This window comes from Netta rufina, assembly GCF_964035555.1.
Source record: "Netta rufina genome assembly, chromosome: 26".
Lineage (NCBI taxonomy): Eukaryota > Metazoa > Chordata > Aves > Anseriformes > Anatidae > Netta > Netta rufina.
Window position 1 is genome coordinate 3,624,421 of NC_140150.1, and position 24,916 is coordinate 3,649,336.

General features: G+C 56.8%; 1 protein-coding gene across 1 annotated transcript; it reads right to left on the reverse strand.

Moving 5' to 3' along the window:
• Positions 1-300: 300 nt before the first annotated feature.
• Positions 301-14,008, reverse strand: CCND3 (cyclin D3; the record flags this gene model as incomplete). Its single annotated transcript, XM_084302064.1, has 5 exons — positions 301-2,402; positions 4,791-4,933; positions 5,392-5,551; positions 11,939-12,154; positions 13,811-14,008. The coding sequence occupies 5 exons, from the start codon at positions 14,006-14,008 to the stop codon at positions 2,241-2,243; spliced, it is 879 nt and encodes a 292-aa protein (XP_084158190.1). The 3' UTR covers positions 301-2,240.
• Between the last annotated feature and the right edge of the window lie 10,908 nt (positions 14,009-24,916).

Here is a 24,916-nt window from a genome sequence, read left to right on the forward strand (position 1 = left end):
GGAGGCTTCCAAGGTGCCCTCCAAGGCTGTGAAGTCGCTGCCTCCCCTCCAGCTGCTGCAAAACTGCTCGGTGCACGGGCATCGTGCCCACAGGAAGGCTGCAGCGCTCTCCCACAGCATCTTGGCCACGTTCATCCAGCCCTGAGCCACCCCAGGGTGCTGCTCCCCAGCCCTCAGCTGTGCAAAGCGTGGGGCAGGCACTGTGGCATCCACCTCCCTGCAGGGTTGGTGCTGACGGTGCCCTACCTGCCCCTTTCCCTTTCATCCTGCTCAGGAAACGCGGAGCTGGAGGTTTTCAGGGGCAGCCCCTGCGCTGGGGGATCCTCCCCCCGAGCCCAATTTGGGGCAGAGGCACAGCTCGGCGAGGGGACAGGTGGCAAAGGGAAAACCCTGGACACGGTCACTCTGGTTTAAAATACTTTATTGGAACATCATAGGATCCTCTGATTTTCCCAGCAGCGGGACTCTCGCGTGTGAACACCAAACCAGTTTACTCTTAAATTAAAAACTCATTTATATATAAAAAAAATTTCTTCTCGTACAGACAGGCTCTGCGCGCCCCCCGCCCGCCCTGCTAGCAGGAGTCAGTGGCAGATGGCTCCTCGCGCCGATTTGGGCTGGGGGGGGGGGAAGAGCAGCAGCCCCATCTTTTTCCACCTGATAAGACTTTTGTTTCTAGCGGCACCATAAACGGAAGATTTCCACATCCTTCCCCACATCCCCCCCCCAGGAGGACAGCAGCCACAGATCCACATGGCCGGCGGTCACCGAGCAGCAGCATCCTGCCTCCCATCCCTGCAGAGTCTCTCTGGCTTCTCCTAGTTAATACAATTCTACACTGTAATAGTTCTCTTAGAAAAGCAGCATTATTTTTTTCTTTTTAAAACACTTTTTTTTTTTTTTTATATATATATAAAAACTAACAGACAGGATCAACAACAACAACGAAACAAAAATGCAATCACTTCTCAAATCAAGTGCGCAGCGAATGTTCCACCCTGTGAGGACACAACGCGGACCCCCGTGAATGTATCTGTTGAAAACGGCCCCCCCTGAACGGCACCCGAGATCCCTGCCTTGGAGGAGTGAAGATGCATTTCAGACTATAGCAGCACATTCATATGGATTTCGTAAAATCTAGTCTGACGTCTGAGCTTCCTAAAAACCACCCAGCTTCCAAAGTGAGAGAGTCTCCCAGTGCTCAGGGAGCGAAGGAAGGGGACGAAGGGATAAAGGCACTTTAAGAAGGAGAGGAGACCAGCACCCAGGCCCCACAGCAAGGGACAGCAGGTCTTATTCCCTCCCCTTTTTTTTTTTTTTTGAGCAGTTAACAATAAATTAAGCAGCCTCGGTGGGGCAGCAGAAAGCCAAGGTGATTTGCCAAGGTCTGCGTTTGGGCAGCGCCGTCCCCGCTCCGCACGTCGCGCCCAAACCTCGCCCGAGGGGTCGCTCCCCGGGGACGAGGACTTGTGGTGTCCACGCGGAAAAGCAGCGCTTCCCCCAAAGCAAGCCCCAAACCCGCAAATCCCAAATCTAATGGCAACAAGAATCAAAGCCACACGCACATCTCCAAGCAGAAGCAGCCACGCCAGCCCCCCAGGAGCCACAACTAACCCAGCACGAAGCGATCAGGACCCAGGGATCCACGAGCACCCTTCTCTCCTCCTGGATGCTTGCTCCTCGCGAGCCCAGCGGGCCGGCGGTGCCCCGGCCTGGGGAAGGAGGTGGGGGGCTACCAAAATTTTGGTCACGTAGGCCCGGGTATGAGGCTGGCTGTGCACCATCGATGGCCCACGCGGGGGCTGGAAGTCATCAGGGTCAACGTACCCGAGGAGAGAGCAGACAGCGGCACCCGGGCTGGGAGGAACAGGAGCTAGGGAACGTTTTACAACTTCATTCTGGATCCTGCTCCCCTCCCCGGCTACTCCTGCTACCCCACCACCACGAGGAGGGTCGCTTTGCCCCTGCCTCCTGCAGAAGCCAGCGAGCGGAGTCCAAGCAGCGGTGAGCCCCGCCAGCCCCCGTGGCCATCGTCGGAGCCCCCAGACGCCTTCCTCCTGCCCCCCTCCGGCGCTCGAGGAGGGGAGATGGGCGAGCGCGGAGCCCTCGGCGAGCAGCCAGCAAGCGGAGCAGATCCTCGGCGTGCTCTGGGTGGGGAGGAGGGATGCAGCCACATTTGGGTGTCCGGGGCCAGGTCCTGTTGTCACGGGGCTGGGCGGCTCTTGGGAAGGGGAGGCTGGTCACAGGTTGATGTCCGTGACGTCTGTGGGCGTGCTGGTGGGCTGGCTGGCCGGGTAGGCAGCAGTCTTGGCGGTGCTGTACTCCTGCTGGCTTTGGGAAGCTTGCTTCAGGCTCTCGGCTAAGGCTGCCTCGATCTGCTCCTGACAGGCTTTCAGGCAGTCCTGCGGGAGAGGGAATGGGAAGAGAGGCCTCAGTTCTCTGCTGTTCACAGGTGAGAGCCCTTAGGATAGCTCTGAGCAGCTGCTGGACCATCTCCCTGCCCCCTGGAGCATCCAAGCACACAGCAGCAGTTTTTTTCCTCCAGGTATCTCCAGCTTGGCTACGCTTCATGCCCTGCCCAGGAGAAGCCCCACGCTCTGTTGCCATCTCCCCACTCGACCACGTTCTCACGGAGGAGACCCCATTACCCACAAGGGCCACGCAGAGCTCCAGCAGCAGAGCTCCAGCACACAATTTCGGCTCTCCCCCTCCATCAGTAACTGGAGGGGCAGAGCCCAACATCACTGGGCTGGCTGGGACCCACCTGATGACCCAATTCCCAGGTCCATACACAGGAAAAGGTGCACACGGAGACCTCAGAGACCCTCCTGCCCCCCCTAGGCCCTGCATGTGGGGTCTCTTGGAGCTCCCGCTGGGAGCCTCCTGACGCAGCCCCACACTCAGATCTCCGTGCAGCCAGACCTGACATCGATGCTATGTTACAGGAGTGATGCTGTGGCTACACAGCTTCTCCCAGGGCTCTCCCCATCCTGTTTCTCCCTCGGGAGCCTCCCCAGGGAGCCCAGTGCCGGGGACCCGCCAGCCCCACGAACAGGAAGGCGCAGGGGACGGCGAGCAGCGGCGTATCGCTGCTTACAGCAAGGGCAAACCCCTTTCTTCTCCTCCAGAAGCTGTGACCAGCCGAGGAAACCCCTCTCCCTCGAAACCGGAGCGCTGTGACACCCTGAGGCACCCCCCCAGCTCCCGGGGCACGAGGTGACATTTCGCACCTCCAGGCCGGCGCCGAGCTGCCCGCCGCGGGGCCGCGCAGGCTGGTGGGATATTGTCACACATCGAAATCTCTTACCAGGAATCCACCGCCGGTTCTTAGAAACTGACAGAGGATGTGGCGAGCAAAAAATAGCAACGCCCACCTCCCCTTCCCCACTGCTGCTTCCAGTAAGCGCGGCCTCCGGCCTGCCCGCAGCCCGGCCGGCTCCCATCACGCTGTGTGGGGCAGGGGGGGATCGGGGGTCCCTGAGGGGTTTCACGGGAGCTGCCCCCACTTTATGAGTAGGGATGGAGGCTGAGGAGCATCTCAGGAGCCGCAGCTGGGCTCTCTGTAGGTAATTTTGGCAGATTTTTGTGGCTCAGCTGTGTGCAGCCCGGCTCCTTCACCTGCAAGCGAAGCCCAGGAGGCGGCTGGGCTCAGCCCGACCCCGTAGGGCAGCCGAGTTGTGGGGCTGCTCCAGCTTGGGGGCACGTTGGGAAGCCAACGGGGCCTCATCCTGCTCTGCACGGGCAGCTCCGAGGCACAAGCGAAGCTCCAAAGCTGACGGGGAAACCGAGTCACAGCCCAGGGATGCTGCGAGGCCGGGAGCATCCCCGGGGAGCCCGGACGTGCTGCAGCCACGTCCCAGGAGCCGGGCAGGGGCTGCTGGAGGGCAGCAGAGCCATCCCCGGCCCTTTCAGCTCCCCTCGCTCCGTGGTGCTCTCCCTGCTTCCCACCTGTTCCCTGCAGCAGCCCTGCCCCGGAGCGGGTTTCAGCTCCTGCCCCATTCACCGCAGCAGCTTGCGAGCAGCTGGCTGCACTGATTGAGCCTTCAAAACAGGCTCCCGCAAACAAAAAAAAATTAAAAAAAAAAAAAATAATAAAACAAACCAAAACAAAACCACACCAAGAAAGCAAGACGTCCTCCTGCCCCGTCCCTTGTGCCCACACAAAGCCCGGCTGCAGCCTCCCGCCCTCTCCCAAGCCGCGGCGCTGCCGTCAGGGGACTGAAACCAACCCGGCCCGGCTGAAGAAAAGGATCAAAAGGGGCCCTGGCAGAATAAAGGCTCCCGATTGCTTCGCTGCAGCAGGAGCAACCTGGACACGGGGAGCCCAACGGGTGCCCCTTCCTCATCCAAATCACAGCAGAGGGGCAGGTGGGTGCCCCCCAGCACCCCCAGCGCAGCACCCCAAAAGGCCCCGTGCCCCCAGCCCCCTTCTCACCCCGAGCTGGGCACCTGCAACCAGACACCGTGGAGGTGAGCAGATGCCGAGCCCGGCTCCTCTCCCCCTGCCCCATCCCACCCCGTCAACCCGATCCTGCCGACACCTGTCCGCACGAGGAACAGACGCTGCCCTTTGTGCCGCTCATCAAAGGCTCCCCAGCTCCGCACAGATGGCGTTGGGGGCCAGGAGCCGACCACAACCGTGGCCCTGACCAAGGGCACGGCGTTCGGAGATGCTCCCCAACCTCTCGGTGCTCTTTGAACCACGGTCAGCATCGCTACGGCCAGCTTATTTCCCCCTTCAGGAGGGAGCTGGAGAAATAGGAAGGGTTTCCACCCCGGCGAACACTCACCACCTCCGTGCCGGTGATGCTGGCCAGCAGCTCGGTGACGGCCTCGCCGCTGAAGTCGTTGACAGAGAGCGTCAGCCCGTGCACGGCCGCGCCGATGCTGCCCGTGGCGATCATGGAGGGCGGGTACATGACGAAAGTGTAGTCTGGAGGCAGGACGGGGACAAAAAGGAGCTGTTAGCAAGGCTGTGTGCGAGCTGTAGGTTCCTGGGACAGTGATTTCCCTGGAAAACCAGCGGGGGCCAGGCAGGGGGGTGTCTCCAGGTGAGCGGGGAGAAATAGGATCGGAGCAATGGCACACAGGTGGAGCATCGCAGCAGCAGGATTCCTGAAGCTATTTCTTAGTCCTGTCTCACCAAAAGAGGTCCTGAAGATGACACTGATCTAAGGACTTCTAAGGGCTGATGGAGGCTCGTACTGAACCCTGCCTTCACCCTAGGCACGGTGCTAACAGCCCCCAGGACCATTACCCTGCTTCCTCAGGGACAGAAAACACATCACCGAGCAGCAAAGTGCTCCGATCCCAGTGCAGGTGGGCATCCAGCACCCCAGGGACCACTGCCCACCCCCCCAGTGTATGACCCCAGCGGGAGCAGGCACCCACCTGTGGCACACAGGGCAATGAAGGTCTGCGCGTGTTTCTTCACCAGCTCCATCTTGTCCTTAGGAAGCGGGAGGTGGTGGAGGATGTGAGCCAGGAAATCGTTTGCTATCACCGAGACCAGGTCCCACTTTAGCTTCTCCAGGACTAGGACCTCCCAGTCCTGCGGAGAGACAGAGAGCACGGCACTCAGCGGGGTGTGGAGAAGCTCCCACCTGAACCACGGGCAGATAAATGGCCAGAGCTCGGGGAAGGGCAGTTAAACAGCACAACCCATCAGACGGGGAAGGGAAGAGGGAACAGCCCTGCTCTGCCACCATGGCACAATTCCAGCCCTGAGCTGTTGCAGAGCCTGGAGCAAAGATCAGAAGAGGAAGCGCCAAGTCTTGCTTTCTTCTTCTTCCCCAGGTGCAGTCGGATCAGCCTTCTGCTCTGCAGGCACTCCTCCGGGCGCTCCCGTGCTCTGCGAGGCTGCTGCAGCAGCACAAGCAATAAAAAGAGCAAGGGGCAGGAGGCACAGTGCTCCCCGCACCCCCTGAGCCTCCCGCAGCTCTGGGTGCCCGTCCCAGCACCAACAAGGACGCACGGAGCAGCCCAGGGTGAGCACGTGGCAGTCAGCACCCAGCAGGTCACAGAAGCGTGGGACCAAAGCTCTCACCTGGCCAGGTGTAAACCAGGAGAGGTCCACGCCCAGAGCATTTGGGACCCCTACGTTCAGTTCCCTGCTCTGCCATCGCTTCTGTTCCAGCCTCGGTGGCTCCGTGAGTCACATCAATGCAGCTTAGCTGGGGCAGGAGCTCACCAAACTCACACAGAGGCCGTGCAAGTCCTGGGCTCACTACGCTGGGCAGCTCCGAGGTTGTCTGGCCATGACCATGCCCCTGGCAGCAGTCTCAGGAGAAGCAGCAGCACCTCCCCAGATCATTTCCCTTCCCACCCGTGCAGGAATGTCTCTGGCAGCCTGCACCCACCCACCCTGAGCCCCTCCAACAGTCCCAACTCCCCCACGAGACGTGATGGAAGCCTCTGCATCCCATGCACTCGGCCTCCCACTTCTCTCTGCCCTCATCCTCTGGGTCAGCAGCAGACCTGGGTCTGGCCAAAAGGCTCCAGGGACGCCAGAAAGGGTGCAGAAGATGCTCCCGTGTCCCTCCTCCCCGATCGCAGTGGGGAAGGACAGCCCTACAAGCCTGCAGGGGAAGGAAACGCCGCAGGAGCCAAGCATGGCTCTGGGTTTGGAAGGCCAGAGCTGAGCTGGGATTGGGATCAGGTGTCTCCATTTCAGGGTGAGTCCCACCCCGCACAGCCTCTATTCTTTCCCAAGCGCTCTAAGATTACGAGGTCAGCGCTGCCCACAGGAGCACCAGAACAGATGGATTTGAAGAAGTGAGATTTTTTTTTTTTCATAAAGGCCGATCTCCGCTTTCTTTTCTTTTTTTTTTTAAACCCACTCTTCCCCTTACACAACAATACCAGTTCTGGGTTGCTTAAATGAGCAGCGTTGCTCAACCTGCTCCGAGTCCCAAACGTGCCATTTGCCGCTTCGCAGCCCGTGCTTCTCCAACCAGAAAGCGGTGCCTCGCTGGAACACACTCACTGGTCTCCCATATGGATGGCCAGCCTGCCAGGCTTTCTGCATTTTTAAGCCAAATCCGCGGCATAAAAGCAAGAAGCAACCTAGCGAGAAGCTCCAGAGCCTCAGGACCGCAGCACAAGGCTTTTAGGGTGCCTGGTTCAAGGAGAGGATGGAAGTAGAGGGGGAGAGACCAGGCTTAATGGAAGAAGAGAGTGCTGGCCATGTGTTAAATCGCAGCCACACAGCCAGGTGACACCAGAAAAGAGCTGTGAGAGATGGAGCATCGCATTGGCCCTGCTGTCACTCAGCTGGAAGCCACCAAGGGCCAGCAGCCTCGCTAGGAAAGCCAACTGCTTGCCTGAGCATCAGCCCAGCCTCCTGGGGAGCTGGGACACCGGCGGCACCTCCAGGGGTTCCTGCCACGAGGGCGAGAGCTGAGCAGCCCCATCCCGACCTCTGCACAAGGGGGGAGCACGGCCCCCGTGCAGACCCAGGGCTGAGGTCACCAAAAGGAACCGGAGATCGCGGCGCACGGAGCCAGCCCCCAGTGGATGAGGGGAGCCCAGCACCCCCCAGACCCTTGTTCCTTCTCCTCCCAGAGCCGTATGCCAGCTCCTGGCAGGGGCACGTGGCATTCACACTGGTGTGGCAGAAGGCACAGCCCTGCTGGGACACATTTCATCTCCAGGAGCAGATTCAGGGCGCAGATCAGCAGCGAGAGCTCACCTGGGGGGGCACCGCGCTGGCTCCTGCCGCACTGGGGCTGCTCCAGCACACCATCTGCACAAAAGCAGCTCTCTAACAGCTAATAAAAAGGTTTTCCAGCTTCTTGAAAACCTCGTTGGTACAAGGGGTCTGATCCCAAGGCTCAGCTGGCACTCAAGATGCTGGCCGAAGGTGACAGGAGCCGAGGATTGTCACCGGCTCATGGGATTTAGGTAGAGGAAGCCACTCTCCAGCCAAAACCCCCTGCTCCTTGCTCCTCTCCTGCTAGCCCCTGGGATTTCCCACTCGGAGCAGCACAGCAGAATCTCTGAATCACTTCATCTGTGGAAGAAGCAAAACAAAAGGCTGCAAGAGATAGGCAAGCAGCTTTGCGACGGCAGCGCCACTCCGCACAGCAAACATCCTTTTCCTGGCATTTTGTTTTGCACCTAATTGAATCAGCCTCTGCCTGGCTAATGAAAGAGAGGAAGAAAGTGGAAAAAGTTCCTTTGTTTCTCCGCTCCAACCTCCCTGTGGAAGGGCTGCAGGCTGCCAACGCTGCCCACCGAGCATCCCATCACCGGGACTGCGCCCAGCGCCTTCCTGCAAGAGCTCCCCAGGCTCAGCCAGCGCCTGTGGGGCTGGGAAGTGCCACTGCAGGCTTTGCACCCTTTATCTCTCCTGGCTGCATCCCCCAAAAGAAAAAGAGAGAGAAGGAAGGAAAGCAGCCAGCATTGCCCATCACCTCCCCTGCTCTGACAAGATTTCGCAGTCCTGTTGCGGCGACACAGCCTCAAGCTCCTGGCTGCTGCCTCTGCACCCTCACGGAGCAGGATCCGAGACACAAGCAGAGAGTTTTCCTCGTTTGCAGCTCTGCAAACTCTGTCTGGGATGTGCCAGCCGCGCCACCTCTCCCGTTATGTAGTGAGAGCCACCCCACGGAGCAGGCTCTGCCCTCACCACCACCCACAGGCGCCTGCGAGGAGTCTGCGTAAACGCTGCTGGGCAGGGAGCAGAGCCCAGCTCCTTCTGTGCAGCAGCCCTGCCTGCAGGAGAAAAGAAGCTGATTTTGCCACTCGAGTTGAGAAGCTGCCATTTCTCATTATCACTGCCTCGGGGAGCCGCCAGCTCTGATGTGCTCGCGGGCTGACTCAAAAGGAGGGTGGAAAGAGCTGTCGCTGTTGGCCACCCACCCTCCCCGACAGCTACAGAAATGAGAAGCCACGAAAGTCCAGCTGCAGATAGGAAACGTGGGGCCAACGTTTGTTTCCATCCCCCGGAGCACACCTCAGGGCTGGATGTTGAAGGTAAAGGTGCCGAATTCAGGTGCAGGAGCTGTCGCATCCACCCCACCCGTGCGACAAGGAGGAGGCGAACCACGAGCCTGTGCCCTGGAAGGTCGATGCTTATCACGAGTGACCAACCCTTCCTACTCAGCTGTGACCCCTTTCTCCTGTTTTCACTCCTCATCATCTGCTGTCACTGCTGCTTCCTTCATCGTCTGCCCGCTGGCTTGGCCCTGCCTGGGGTCTTTGCTAGGAAACACCTGAAATTGGAAGAATTGACCTCAGATCAAAGGTCTCAGGGGGAAATCAACAGAGCAGGGGCAAACCAGGCAGACGCCCTCAAGCCAAGGGTGAAGGTGACCCACAAGTGCTCTCCCCGACCCTCAAGCAGCTGAGTGCTCACTTGCACAGGCCAGAAAAGTCTTTAAGAAATAAAAAAAAGCCAAGCAAGGTAGGTTAGATAACGCCCTCGACGGAAATCCAACTTCCTCCAAATGGACAAGTCCCTTGTTGCATCATTTCCTTCTCCCTAGAATAACTTCATCAAGATTTTTGCTTCAGATGTGTCCTTGCTAAACCGCTGAGCTGGTGCCAAGCATCCCTGCAAGAGAAGGAAGCAAACCTAGTGGGAAAGGGAGCCAGCTTCCTCCGAGGGCCCTGGGAGGACGGGAGGGAAGCCGAAATGGCACGGCTCCACGAGAGGAGGCCAGGATGCGCCATTGTCCAGACCCTGATGAAGAAGCTCCCCTTCCCCTCCCCACCCTCTTCCACCCCAAGATTGTGAAAGAGAGGCGACATCGCCACGATTAGCACAGAGGAGGAAAAGAGCAGCTCACCCTGGTTTTGTAATCAGGGCATTAACTCTTGGCAGGTCTCGGGGCGACGCCAAACCTCTCACGGAGCCGCAGCCCTTGCCTCAGCTCCGTCTTTACAGAGAGCAAAGGGAAACCCGAGCGGGTTCTGCTCCAGGCAAGGAGCATCTAGGCAAAAGCAAGCCTGGTGAAGCCCCTTGTGTCCATCCCAAGTGCATTTTGATGCTGGAGCACCCTGCGGAAAGATCCAGGCTGGGTGTTCAGCTGCGCCGAGCGTCCCAGTGTTTTAGTGGGGGAAAGCACAAAAAAAGAGCTGCGGTACAGAGCCCTGCACAATCAGAAGGGAGCAGCAGGCAGCAGACGGGGTTTTACTCCTCCATCTCCACCCCAACACCGGCTGGAGGAGGGAAGATGAATATTGTGGCCCTGCTTAGCCACAGCTTCCTGCTGACAAACCTCTGGGGGAAGGAGAAAAGGCTCCAAGGGGGGAGGCAGCGCTGCAGCAGGGCGAAGGAAAACCTGCAGGCTGGTGCTTTCTGCGTGTCAGCACCTCCTCTGCCCACCTGTTCTCCGGAGGTTCTGCTAGAAACAAAGCTTAAATTTGACTGAAAGAAGCAAACCTTCACCAAGAAGAAATCAAAGAGGAAGGCACGTCTGGGATCCGTGGCAGCCGTGCACAAGGTGCCTACCAAGTCCAGCTCCTTGTGGCCCACGATCCGGGCTGCAGAAATGGCTAAAAGCTCTGTGCTGATGTCCCTTAACCTGCAGGGCTGATGGCAGCAGGACTGCCCTCAAGGTCTGCATCGGAGAGGAAGACAGAGGTGAAGCACGCGAGCAAGTCGTTACCCCAGGGCCACGAGGAACCCTTCTGTTCCAGGCTGGGATCAGCTTCACGTGACGAACCCAGTCCTGGGTACACTGATAGGTGAGAAGCTGCTCCCGAGGGTGAAATGTCACTGACAGCTGGACAAAACCTTTGCTCACAGTTTTTGGGGCAGCCCCAGCAGCAAGGTGCTACGGCACGACCACAGCTCAGCACCTAGAGAAGCAACCAGCACCTGCATCTCCTCTGCGTTCCCATCCCTCACCGTTACTCACACGTGCTTTTTCCACGAGGGCTGCGTATGGCAGCAGCCACCCACAAAAACCTACAGGGAGAGGCATGGAGGTGAGGGGATTTTCCCCAACTTTCACCAGCACTTGGAAAAACCACGCTCAGAGCCGAGCTCCCGTTACCAGAACTGCCTTCATCTCACACCTGAAAGTTTCGTGGGCTCGCTCCCCACCCTGGGGACACGCTCAGAGCGTCTCACCCACCCCCAGCCCAGAAAAAAAAAAACAAAACAGACATTTAATAAGGCGATGACTAACCCCGAGAAATTCTCATAGGCAAACCGTCTCCAGGGATGTTTGTCACTCGAGCCGAGGTGGCCGTTTCCTCCCGAGAGCTCAGAACCGACAGCACAGGAGGCCCCCGAGAAAAGGGGTTCTCCAGCGTCCTTCCCCTGCTGGCAACGCTGAGCTCAGAGGTTTGGATCTCTGCTTTGAGCAGCTTCTATCAGACAAAAAGCTCTGCCTTCAGAGCCCACGCAGCTGCCACCTAAATGTCTGATGGGACAGGCAGAGCAGCCCTGCTTTAACTCGAAGCAAGCTCCCAGCTTTTCCATCAGCCCTTCACCTGGCAGCATCGTCAGCCTGGAAGGCACAACCCAGGTCCACCCGTTTTGCTGGAAGCTCCCCACTTAACGCTTCCCCTCCTCCTGCTCTGCACTGTTCAGATGCCTTTTTTTTCCCCAGAGCTGCCACTCGAAAGCAAAGCAGCCCCAGGAGCAGGCTCAGCGTGGCAGCTCCGTGCTGCCAGCGAGCACTTCAGGCTCAGGGGACGTTCTCTGGGGCGTGGAGGTGACAGCGGAGGTGACAATCCTGCCCTGCACAGCAGGGAGCGAGGCTCTGCCACGATGGGAAGGGCTCCACCAACAGACCCAAATCCACCGTGGCAAGGGGGTGAGGAGGTTGGTTTGGGGAACACGGAGGAAGGTGGAGAAACAGGGGGGAAAAAAAAACAAGAGGAGGAGGAGCCCCAGGGGCAGGTACGGTGCCAAGCAGCAGCGTGCGGGAGATAAGGGCTGGGGAGGGGCTGGAGGGCTCTTTGAGATAGGGGGAGTGATTACCAGGAGCTGCTGAGGCGTGATGGAGTTGTCTGTGTAAATGCAGAGCTTCTCCACCGTCAGGGGCATGGTTTCTCGCAGCTTGGAAGCCAGCAGCATGCAGACCGCCCCCAGGAGCTGCAAGTGGTTTTTCCGCACGGGGACCGAGGACAGGTAGCGATCCACGTAGTTCATGGCCAAGGGGAAGACCTCCTCTTCGCATTTCTGCTCCTCGCACACCTGACAAAACCCGATCAAACAAAACAAAACAAAACAAAACAAAAAAAAAAAAGAAAAAAAAAGGAAGTTTTAATCAGCACCGGCCTCTCCAGACCCTGCCTGCACTGCAGCTTCAAAGCTTCTGGTGGTGGTGGTGGTGCTGCACGGTTATCTGCAGTGCTCTGACAGCTCCACGGGGCTAAGGAGTAAGTCAGCTACAGGTGTGAAGCCTACGGCTGCAGCGAGGTTACGCCAGCAACAAATGCTGCACGGCTCCATTCATCTTCCTGCGGAAAGCAGAAGAGCTTGAGCGTAGTTACAAAGAGCCCACAGAGACTTTAACACCCCGATTCTTTTATTTGCAACCCCTCCACCCCCTCCCTGCCTTTTCCACTGCTCTCAGGGATGCCCGCAGCCGGCTGCCCGTTTTCTGCTCTGGGAGGACTCAGGACCTCAGGGAAAAGCAGCAATTCCAGCAGCCTCCAGCTGGAGACTGACTGGTGCAGGATCCACAGCCACTCCTGGCAATTCCACCCTCAGCAGCCCAGGGGCAGGGGAAGGCTCGATGGCAGAGCCGTGCTTGGCTCCAGGAGTCTTCCTCCTTCCCCCCCAGCCACAGCCACGAGCAGAACCCCAGAGCTCCGAATTTGAGCCCTCCGCTGCAATCTTGCAGCAACCCCGTGCCAACCCCGAAGTGTCACCCACTTTTTGACCGTCCTCACAGCTCCGCAGCAACAGGCTCCAGAGCTGCATTTATCTAAGGAGCCTCCTCAGACAGAGGCTTGCAGCGACAGAACAATGCGAACAGGAAAAAGAAAAAAAAAGAAGAAAAAAAAAACTTTTTAAAAGCAAAGCGCTCTCTCATTTCTTTTGACAGAAGCAGACAGCTTCTTGCAAGGGTGGCTGCGGTGGCGAGCAGGCAGGCTGGATCCCAATGTCACTTATGTCTTGCTGTTTCTTTCTCTGCTGAGACCGCTCGCTCTGACCATCCCATAAGGAGGCCCGTGAGGTCTCCCCACTAAGCTGCATCCCGCAGAGAGCCTCGTTCATTTTAATTTAGGGAAGTAAATGGTCGCAATGTTATTTTCTCCCTTCAACGAGGCATTCTCAGCCCCGTGCGGGGTGTGCGAGCCTCTGGGCTGCAGGCTGCAGAGGGGGAGGATTTGGGGCCAGGATTTTGGGGAGCAGGGAATGAATGGGGCCCAAGAGCAGCATGGCAGGATACTACCGGGGGGGAACTGGGGGCACACGCTGGGATCTCGGGGGGGCTGCTCCTGCTGCATGGGGCCAGCGCTTCTCCCAGCTCAGCCACCACTCGCCCAGGCTCTGCCCCGCCGCAAACCGCCTTGCCCACCCGCCTCCCCCTTCCTCCCTCCGGGCACAGCCTCCTCCATGCCGGGGACCGCAGCTGCGGCTCGCACGGAGCCCGGAGCCTTCCCCGTGCCCCCGGCAGGCAGCAGGAGGGAGCCGGGCGGGTGCACGGGGGGCGGCCGCTGCCTTCCCCGTTTGCCGCCAGCTGCCTCCCGGGGCGCGCACGCTTTGCATGCACGGAGGGCGGGCGAGAAAAAAAGCAAAAAATAAAATAAAATAAAATAAAATTGGGTGTCCGGGCAAGGAGCTGGAGGAGGAGAAGAGGAGAAGGAGGAGGGTGAGGAGCGGGAGGATTTGCGGCCGTACCTCCAGCATCCAAAACGCCAGCATTTTCCGCATGTACGGCTTGATCTCCTGCTGCACGCACTGGAAGTAGGAGACGCGGGGGCTGTAGCGCTCCTCCTGGCTCAGCAGGTTCTGCAGCACCCGCCGGTCCCCCAGCAGCTGCGGGTCCCGCCCGGCTCGGGGGGCTCGGGGCACGGCTTCCACGCACAGCAGCTCCATGGGCGCTGGGCGGGCAGCGCCGGCTCCGCTGCGGCGGCCGCGGGACGCGGGTGGCGCGCCGGGAGGCGGGGCCTCGGCGGGCGAAGAGGAGGGGCCGGAGGGCTCTCGGCCAATCGGAAGCGCCGCTGCCGCCGCGGCGCGCCGAAACCCGCCGGTGGGCACGCCCCCAAGGGGCGGGGCTTGCGGCGCGCCGGCGGGCTGGCAGCACGTGGGGCGGCCGCGGGAGCCGCTGCCATGTTGGGGGGAGGTCGGCAGCGGGAGCGCCCGGTCCTGGGGGTGGTCGGGGGCTGGGAGCCGTGGGAGGAGGGGGGGTTGTTGGAGGGGTCGGGGTCCCGCGGGGATGCAGGGGGCACGCCGAGCTGCCCCCGCGGCCGGGCAGGCTGCAAAGGAGCAGTCCCGGAGCCCCCCCGGGAATGCTCGTCAAGCCCAGCTGTGCAATTCCTACAGTGCACTTTGAGCATTCAGTCCTAGTCCTTGTCTTTCCCTCCCTTTTCATTATTTCCCTTCCTTTTTTTTTTTTTTTTCCTTTTCGTTTTTTCCCTCCCTTTTTGTTTATTCCCTCTCTTTTTGTTTATTCCCTCTCTTTTTGTTTATTCCCTCCTTTTTGTTTTTCCCTCCCTTTTTGTTTATTCCCTCCCTTTTTGTTTTTTCCCTCCATTTTTGTGGCCAGAGCCCTTCAAAGCTACAAATATAATCAGCTGTGTGCATACTCGGGGCCAGCCCGCGCTCAGCATGCTGTCTTCCAAAAGTTATCCCCATATTACCACTGGTGCAGCTCCATGGCAGATAGCAACCCCAGTGTCTGCAGAGATAAGGGCTTGTCAGGCTTTGCTGGTTTTTTGTTCTGTTTTCAGAACAATTCACAATGCTTTGGAAATACCTTTGCAAATTGTACCCCGAGCAGATAGTTCAGGAATTTTCAGGGAAACAAAAGCCTTCCAAGCAAGTTTGCACCGTGCCTCCTGCAGCCTAGGGTTTGCTCTGCAGTGGTACCTCGCTCTGCTTGCAGTTGACCCAGCAGTAATTGCTTTGTGGCATGGGAAGCTGAAGGCAACGGGATACAATTTTGGCCACATCGCTCCCTAATGTTTGTCACTGTCTACAAAAACTGAGATGTCTCGACTTCGCTGCTGCCAATTGGAAGTGCCAGGAAACTGCCTATAAAATGTACAACAGATTCTGTAGCTGGAATACCAAGGGAACGGACTGCCTTTGAGCTTGAAAATTAAAAGCTCCTCACTGAGTTGAGAGAATTCAGCTCAGGAGGTCCATTTCTATGAAACTTTCCCATACTGGCTGTGAAGGGAACGTGCCCGAAGGGGATGGCCTGCTCGTATAACCCTTTTCACGACCGGGATGGTGCTGCAATGTGTCATTGCTGCCACAGTTGCAACCAAATGATTAATTACAATCACAAATGTTGGAGGTGGGAAGCACATTCCTGAGCACCAGTGTATCTCACTCTGCTAGACCGCTTTATTCCCTGCCGTTGCTGACTGCCTTTCCTTCTGGAACGAAGCACCTCGGTGGTACACACTCCTGCAACACACCTCAGGGCCGTATAATTCAATTTTACATTGCAGCACTGCTGGGCTGAAGGCATTCTGGCTGTACTGAGGAATGACAGATGGAAGAGGAGGGAAATAAGCCCAAATTCAACCCACAGCAGGAATCTGTATCCGTGATCCTGGGAAGATAGCTGCTTGTGCTCAGGAGGGAACAGAGCAATGGAATTCATAGAAATCAAGGATTTGGGGCTGTGGTGTCGTATAAAGAGAACTCAGCTGGAACATCTCTGGCCAGTTCAGCTGGAGTTATTCTTTAGCATATACACTTGCATGCATTTTTAGGATAAGGAACAAAGAACTAAAGGGCTTAGCAGCAGAGTGATCTGCCACAATAGCTACTCCCCCCAGCGAGTCACTTCTGTGTGCCGTTTTGACACATTTAGTACTTTTTTTTTTTTGTATTTTCAGTCATCTAAAAAGAGTCTCTTAATGAAGAACAAACAGACAAAGTTAATAAGTGTAAGTAAAACAAGACTCTGCTCTCTCTGCTCAGGATTTTTTTTTTTTTTTTTAATGTTGAAAATGAGAAACATCTTTTTGATCAGAGGTTTAGAGGTTGCCAGTGCTCCTCATGACAGTGAACACAGAGGTCCCGTGCATAACACACGCAATACATTTCACACGCTGGAATCCCATTTCTGCACTTGGACAGATGGCTTTCATTTTCTGCAAGGTATCCGATACATTGCAAGCCCTTAATGATGCTATCAGCGTTGATTTGTTGCGACGCAAGCCCTCAGAATACCACATAGCACGGCGAGATGGAACTGGAGGGAAGAAAGAAAGAGCGGGGAGACTCAGATCGATCCCATCCCTGCCTTAAAATGGGAACGAGGAATTTTTGTAGGTGCGATGAGATTCCCGAATCCCTCTCCCAGCTAAATTTCTTTTACCTTACGAATAAATCTCCTAGCGGTGTGGGCAAGAAATATTTCAAGAATCTACGGGAGAGATTTCTGTGGACCAGTCAGCTGGTTTTAATCCGGGACGACCCCCCTGCTCCACTCCCCCCCTCTTGCATTGTGAGCAGCATCCCCCAGTTGTGCAGGGGAAGAGAAGGGCCCCACGTCCCACATTTTTAGTAAAAATAGACAGCAGCTATTTTCTTTAGTCAGGCAAAGGGAAACCACAGCATTGGGTTCTTGGTCCTTCTGGTTTCTGGGCTGTGCCTTTTGAAATTGAAAGTTTCGGGCCCTTTCCCAGACTTTATGGTCTTTCTCCTGGTTCCCAGCGTCTGCGGGGCGGTTCTGACGCAGCCCCTAAGGCTGGAGCCGGGCTCGGTGGCAACCGTGGGCCATCGGACACGGAGGGGGAGAACGAAGCCCGTTGCATAAGCAAGTGTTCCTTCCAGATGATGACTTGGCAAAACTGATGCCTCCGCGAGCCACATTATCAGGCTAGAAAGGCAAATTACAGGCTGCAGGCGTCCTAAAAAGCCTATTGTGTGGGTGTGCGGAGGGAAAAGAGAAAATTCCAGGAAAACCAAATTTTGGTCACTGTTGTCCATAGATAGTCAGCTTCCTGGCTTTGGCAAGAGAGCCCAGCAATATGAAGAAAAGGAAATTCCTTCAGAGTAAAAATTAAAAAACTGATGGCCTCCAGACTTCCAGGATCTCGAACCAGCAATGTTATTCTTCGCTGAATCATAAAGGAGGCTCATTTTTCTGGTATGCTGGTGATGAACGAAGAAGGCTGACCAGCAGCTGGGGCTGTGAAAGGAGCGATGAGGATGGAAGCCCGATTCCGAGGGGCAGCCGGTGCCACAACGTGGCCTCAGATCAAGGCTAAAGCAGTTTTTTGGGGGATGGAAATTCAAATGGCCATTTCTGAAAGCTCTTCCCTGCAGAAAGCCTTCAGCTACCTGACTCTGCATCAGCAGCGGGCCCGGCCCCCCGGGCTGTCCATGCACACGATATTTCTTTTCCCCACTGCTTTCTGCCTCGCATTTCCCAGCTGCCTCCTTCCGATTTTGAGCTACCAGGAGCTGTGCCATCTTCATCCTCGGGCACACCGCAATTACGGTGTCCTCGGGGGACATCAAACTGAAACTGCTTAACATACCGAAGGGCTTGAAAACCAAATCCAATGAGCAAATAACTATATCATTTGCTATAGGAAATCCCCCGAATAAAATGAAAAGCAGGTACCATTTTGTACGCGTAAGAGGAAGAGCGAAGACAGCGTTTCACTTTTTCTGGTTGGAGGCTTTCAAAGCACTTCAAACACCCTCATCTATGGTATTTCCCACCCAGATTTCCCTAAAGCAGCGAGATATTGCAAGCATTCCCAGGAAAGAACAAGGCCTAGCAACACGAGGGCTAGCAAATCGCGCTGTGACGGTTTGGCGTCACAGTCCCTGCTGCTTCAGCAGGAGCCAGCCCAGCCTACAGCCCATCATTTGTGCTTGATAACTGCTGATAAAATGGACCGGGAGCAGCGGGACAGGCTGCGGGGTGCCCAGCTCCACCTGCAGACACGGCAGCGGGGTCAGAGCGCGGCAGGGACGCGGCACGTCGGCTGCTGCCCTGGTGCAGACAGCTGGGAGCCCGCAGGCACCGGGACCGAGGCATCTTCCCAGCTCCTTCAGCCGTTCCCTGGCTCAGCGGAGGATTTCCTGGTCTCGGTCCCGTGCTCAAACACAAGACAACCGTCTCCCCCCGTAGCTGGCTCTCTCTCCTTTCTCGTATCTCATTCATTCTTAACTTCAGAGCAATGCTTTCACTGAATCGAAGGGAAGCGTGCTCGACTACGAGCTTAACGTTGCAGGATTTGGCCCGCGGGACGTGTTTCCTAATATCTTTCCCATTACTGGCAACCACAGCATTCCCTTTCCTCTGACTTGGTCAGGCTTTTGAGTACAGCTAATTAGCTCGGAGTGATATCATCTGAACACTGAATCTCGGCGGCGCTTCGATGCATCATCCAGTTACGATGCACACCAGCCTTCCGAAGAAAGCCTGATGCTTCTAAGGTCAAAACACAACTTTCTGTCAACTTAAACCCCCTTTTTAGAGTGGCCGTTGCTACAGCTTGGACCAAATCTCTATTTAAACAGAAATAAAACTGTGCTCGTGGGTACTGTTTGGGTTTATGCCGTGTCCATCGCTTCTATACCTGCGCCTGCCTGTTGCTGGGATCTGTCTCAGTTTCATGACGTTATTTTCTTAACCAAGATCATTCAAGGTGAGAAGCAGTTGGACCCGAACCCCTTTGCTTAAGTGGCTTCCAGAACAGGGCAAAAAAGGGACTGGAAGGAGTCGCAAACAGATGAAGAGACGTGTTTATACCCAAGCACTCCGCAAGCGTCCACTACATCTTTTGGCAACTCCTTTAGGAGAGCATTTCCAGAAGTGGCTTTGGAGCATCTCCCTTTGTGAGCAGCTGGGCTAGATTTTTCACCTGACTTTTTATGAAAAGCATCAGAACGGGTTGGTCTTCATCTGTCACTGCAGCAGCTGTTTTCTGCCTTAGTTCCCTTTTCCTAACGAAATCTAAAATTAAGTCGCATTTTCATTGACTCAAACTCGTACCATAGTAAGCCATCCCCAGGTGAATGTTTAGTTTTGCTCCCAAATCAGGCATTTCAGAAACCAGCCAAACTCAGCTGGTAAAGATAGAAAGAAAGAGCGTAGAAAAAAAAAAAAAAAAAGCAAAGCTGAAACCAATCAATTTCAGAAAGCAAGCTGGGCTTGGAAAGCCCCCAGTTGTGATATATTTAGTTCATTTCAGGGGATTATCTGTGGTAGCCAATTATGCAAATTGTTAAAAAATACTACCCCGAAATTTTACATATAAAATAGATCTTTTTTACAACACCCTTCCTTTGTCCATCCTTCCTGCCCTTTCCTGCCCTGCCCTGATCTTGTTGTCGGTGCCTCGCGTGCCCCGTTCGGCAGATTAGATGCGTTTGGGTTTTTCTAAGAATTTTTGGTTGCATGATATTTTTCATTTGATGTGGCAAGCCCGGTGCCTAGCGCCTCTTTGCCAACGCAAACTGCCAGGCAGAAGCAGAGGCAGCTCAAAGCTTCTCAGCGCTGCGGGCAGAAGGGGAATTTGCCCCAGCAAAGAGAGGGGGCTGTGCTGGGAAAAGGGGCAGTCCTGGATGGTGGAGGGATGAGGAGAGGGGACTGGTGCAGCTGGAGCAGAGCAGGGAGAAGGGAAAAGTCCTCGAAAGCTGGGCTCGGGGCTGCTGCAGGGAGCTGGGGCTGCTGTGGGGTGTTTGTAGCACCTCGAGCCTGTGTCCCAGCCATTCCCTGCGTGGTAGCACCCTGCTGAGTTTTGCAGGACCCCGGCACAGCAGAGGCAGGGCAGCAGGGCTGGAGGCAGGCAGATCTCATGGGCAGGGCAGTGCAATGCACTGAGCAGTCTGGCAGGCAGGATTTTAACCTTGGTTTGGCTGGGAGAAAAACAAGAACTGAGAGTGGTGCACAAGAGCAGGGCAGGAGGGTGTACCCTGTTCCCTGTTAGAGGAGCAGAGAGGATCCCACGCAGGGAAGGTGGGCTCGCAGGGGGTCCCCCACTGCTGGTGCTGCACTGGAGACGTGGATGTGCCCACATTGGGGCAGGGATGTCAGGTCAGCAGGTCTGAGCTAGAGCTGGTTCCCTGGAGGGAGGACAATGCCGTGTGGATGTGCCCACAAGTGGTTTTGGGGGAAGAAAGGAAAGGATTGGTGCCCCCTGACTTCCCTGCTCGGGGTGCACCTGCCTTGCTGCTCCCTTCCAGCACGGGCCGAGCGTGCTACAGGAGCTTTGAGCTGGACCTTGCAGCCCAGAAACCCTCCCCACGGGCGTGCTGGGCACACTCAGCTCACCCTCGGGGTAACTGGAAGGAAACGTCCTGCACCTACACTGCCTCAGCCCAAAATGCCTTCAGAGCCAGCAGGCACCGAGATGAGCCGCCCTCCTGCCCAGCACCGCAGCTGTATCTGTGCATGGCAGCCCCCTGCACCCAAAAAAGCCCCAAAGCCCCCCAGCTTTGCTGCCGACCTGCCTCGCCACGCTGAGCCAAGGTGTGCAAAGGGTTCCTGTGTTCCCCACCCCGGCAGGAAGGAGCACGCTCATCCTTCCAGGTCCAGCTGCAGTCAAAGGAGGAAAATTTTGAGGACTTCACAAGGCACGGTGATTAATTTCAGGCAAAGGCAAACGTCCCCTCCCTGTGTTAATTAATGGAAATGAAGCGATCCACGCAGCAGCAGCGTTCAGAAGACAACCTGCAGCCTTGTAGGCAAGGCTCCTTCTCTGGGGGTCACACCGTGCTCCCTGAACACCCCTCCCAGAGGCACAGATGTCACCGAACTTCTTGTGACAGCCGGGTACCCCTGCACATTGTGACAGCTCTAAAACTGAGAGGCTGATACCCCTAAAAACAGGCAGGTGCATTTCTCCCAGCGCTCCTGGTAGCTGTGCGTTATCTACGTATGCTCCTGCGCTCACAGCACCAATAATTACTGACATTAACAACACGCTAATGAGACACGCTCTGTGAGTGCATGCACATCACCGAGCAAGCAGCATTCCCGCTGCACTCGGGCAGATCCCTGGTGGAGGGATTCCAGCAGCAGCCCCGACACATTAACCATTTCTTCCACCACTAACCTGCTATTTTTGCTCTGAGCCCTGCAGCTCCTGCCCTCTCCTAGCAGGGAAAAAGACGTTTTTGCTTCCTGAGCTACCTAGGCTGAAATCTGTGGTGGTTTCTATGGCTGTGCTGAGCTGGAAAAATTGGTATGGTGTCCTGTTCAGCTAGTCCTACAGCCTCCTAACTGGCCTAAAATAAGTCAGTGACTTGCAGCCATGCCCTCACAGCCCGTGTGAGCAGAGCTAGAGGCACTCCCGGGTCAGTCCAAGAGCCGGAGCAGAAGGGAATCGGATGTACCGCAGCGCAGCACCGGCCCCAGGCTCCTACCAGGATCCTGTCTGCAGCAATTAAAAGATGCACTTCCTTCCCACCGCAAACTGACAAACAAATCGGTTCCTGCAATCAGGCATGAGCGCTTCTGAGGTTATTTCTGTAGCCCTCCAGCGTTATTTAGAAGGCGAGCTGGCAGAGCATGGCCCCAAAACGAGCGCTAACGCCTGGCCGGAGAGCTGCCGGGTGCTGGGCTGGAGCTCCCCAAGGAGCAGAGGAGCTGGAGGCAGCCTGGGCACGACAGCTCAGAGCTCTCCCCAGCGCCATCAGATCGCTCCAAGCACACCACCAGCCCCTTGTTCTGCTCAGACACATTCCTGCGTGCTGGGTGTGGGGGACACAGCCCTCTTCCCCCGGGCGCTGATCCCTGTGGCACTCCTTTGCACGGATTTTCCCCTGCTCTGTGATGCGATCGAGGGCTGCAAACTCCTCTCTGGGTGATTTCCCAGAGCCCAGCAAACGAGGGGACCTCGCAGCTGCTCTTGGCTCCCTCTTCACCTTTTGGTGGGTGAGACTCCCTGCCCCAGGGCTGCCGTGCCAGCCCTGCTCCAGGCTCAGAGCACCGATAAGTGCAGAAGCGCTGCCCGGCCCCATCCTCAGAGCCACCCCCTGGTTATCTGCACAGCTTGGGACAGGCAGCAAGGAGTGCAGGGCTCGCCGGGCCTACCAGGAACTGTCAGTACCATAAAAACGTCTCCTTCCTCGTGTACTTGAGCCAAAGCTCGCTGGAAGCAGCAGAAAGATGCTGGAGATGCTGGTTTGGGGCCGGGAGGTGTTGCAGGGCCGGGTAAGTGGCTGTCACGGGGCTGCAGGGGTGATGGAGCAGCGCCAGGGGATGGCACCGCTCCGGGAAGCAACGCTCCGCCTGCTAAAAACCTGGGAGAGAGTCAGAGGAGCACGCAGCCTGCACAAATACATGAGGAACACGGGGATGAGGACACGCGGGTCGTCACAGCCCGGCGGGTGCAGCGGCGTGCGAGCTTTGCTGGTCCCTGACCCCGAACGGCTCTGCCTTTGTTCTGCAAGCGTGACTTCGGAACGGCCACCTCTGGAGTCTCTCATCTGGCTTCTCCTCCCTCGGTTTGGAGCAGCCTGCTCCCCCGGCCAAGCTGAACTTGTTAACGTGACCCTAAGGAGAAGAAAAGGGGAGACACCTCGCTGCCACCCCGCACAGCAGCGCAGGCAGGAGGGAAGCGAGCGGCTCGCGAGCAGCAGGTGGGAGAAGCACGAGGAGAAGGGGGCGAAGCAAAGCAGATGAACAGCATCGCTCTGCTTCTCCTGAGACAAACGTGTGAGGCTCAGCTGGCAAGGGGACAGGAGGAAACGGCCCCAGCAGACACAGCCAAGGAGCTTTCGTTTCCCAGGCCGGGTTCCGAGTGGCACGCGGGGTGGGAAGCAGCGACTCGCTTCTCCTCCCACCTGAGCTCCAGGGGTTTCTGGCATCCAGAACAGGCAAACGTCAAACTGGCACGAGACGGGGACTCCTCGGCAGAGACAGGAGCTGGGAAGATGCATGCACGCTAGGAGAGCCAGAAAGGGGAAGAAAAGGGAGGACAAGGAGAGAAAAATAAAAGCTAGATCAAGGGCTGAGTTTTCAAAGGCGCTCAGCAGCCAGCGAGTCTTTTTGTTCTCAAAGGCAGTGGTGGAAGAACAGGGTCTGGATTATTCTTGGAGACAGCTGAGCTTTATTAGAAACCTGCCCCCTCCCATCCCACATCTGAGCTGAAGATTTCACAGAGACGAGAGCCGTTTGATTTAAAGGTGTGATCCCGTGGCCATTGCTGCAGTGAGCAGCGCCGGCTGTCTGAGCAGACGCTTGGAGAGAATCGCTGCCGCCCTTAAAAGCAGCCATCTGGGGATGCGTGCCAGCCCCAGAGCGCTCTGAAATCATTTGGCCAAGGCTTTCTGCAGGCTCCAGCCTCTCGGTTGCGTGTTGTGGTGGTCCAGTTACCTGCTGCAGTGCTCCAGTTTCGTGCTGGTCTTGCCCAGTTCGGCGGCTGACAGCCCTCGTAGTGCAGAATGGAAGGAGAAAGACAAGCGGCGCGGCCGAGCCAACCTTCCCCCAGTGGTCTGAAAATTCAGGAGAAAGTCAGGCACAGCTCAGCAGCCCATCCCTGGGTGGTGACTGATGGGTTCAGCTCCCGTCCTGACCCCAGCGGGAGCGCAGTCGGCCTGCAGCTGCCCCTGAGAGTTCCCAAAAGAGAGCCCAGGTCAGCTGGGAACTGGATGAACTCTTAATTGCTACAGGGGAGGAAAGAACAGGAGGCCCCGGAGGAATGAAAGCAGTTGGAAGTGGTGGGAGATGACAGAGAGACCTCACTGCTACTTACATCTCTCCCATACCCTGTAATTCGAGGGCTTTGGCCAAGGAACTGGAGCGGCTCCAGGTCCTTTGAGTCCCTTGGAGAAAACAGCTCCAAAAAAAATGAGAGGATTCACCTCCCTGCCTGATGCTGGGAGCAGCTGGGGTTGCTCCTTGGGGCACGAGGGAAGGGCAAACATCTCATCGGCCCGGCAAGCACCCAAGCAGCAGGGAGGCACCAGGAGCCCCCCCAAGCCCCTGCTGCCACCGAGGCCGAAGGCTCCCCCCGAAATCCTTTGGCTCGCCCGCTGAAGGGCCCCAGAGCATCGCCTGCAATTTGGGACGGAGCCCTTTTCCTGTGGTCACGCTCCGGGGCAGAAGGGCCACGCGCACGTCCGCGGTCACCGCCCGGCTCCCGGCGCAGCTGCGGGGTCACCCGGGGGAATCGGGGGAACCCCAGGAGGGCAGGCAGGGTTCGGCGGGCAGCTCCCCCCTGCCCACGCAGGGATCAGCCCGTGTGGCAGTGCAGAAAGCCCAGCTGAATACGGAAGGGCTTAAATTTGGAACAAAAACTGTGACCGGCTCCGGCGGAGCCAGGAGCAGATTCTACTCGAAGAAAAAAAAAAAAAAAAAGAAAAAAACCACCCTTTTTGCTGGCAAGTGTAGTGAAAGAAATGAGATCTGGGTCTTCTCAGCGAGCTGCTGGGTCTGGGAGTGCTTGAAAGGTTTCCTAGAGACAACAGCGCAGCGCACGGAAATGTTTTCCATTTGCACCAGCACTCCTACCTCGTTCCTCTCAGCGCCACAACCTAAGCGTGACCTTTTGGGGCTTGACAGCTAACAACCAGTCCTGGCTCCTGCCACTTCCTTTGGAGCCCACAGTGCCAGCTCCTGGCGATTCCTGAGCAAGATTACAAGCAAGAAAGGGCTCGGATACTCCCTGGATATGAGGACTATCTTGTGTTATAAAAAGAACGACAGGAGATGCTGAGCCACACGCTTCAGAGTCCACACCAGTAACAGCTCTAGCAAATTGTCCCTACTCCTTTTATAGGGGATCTTCTGTCTTGCTCTGAGTCATTTCTATTTTCTAGTATCTCAGTTTTCCCAGAGAGAACAGGGAACATCAT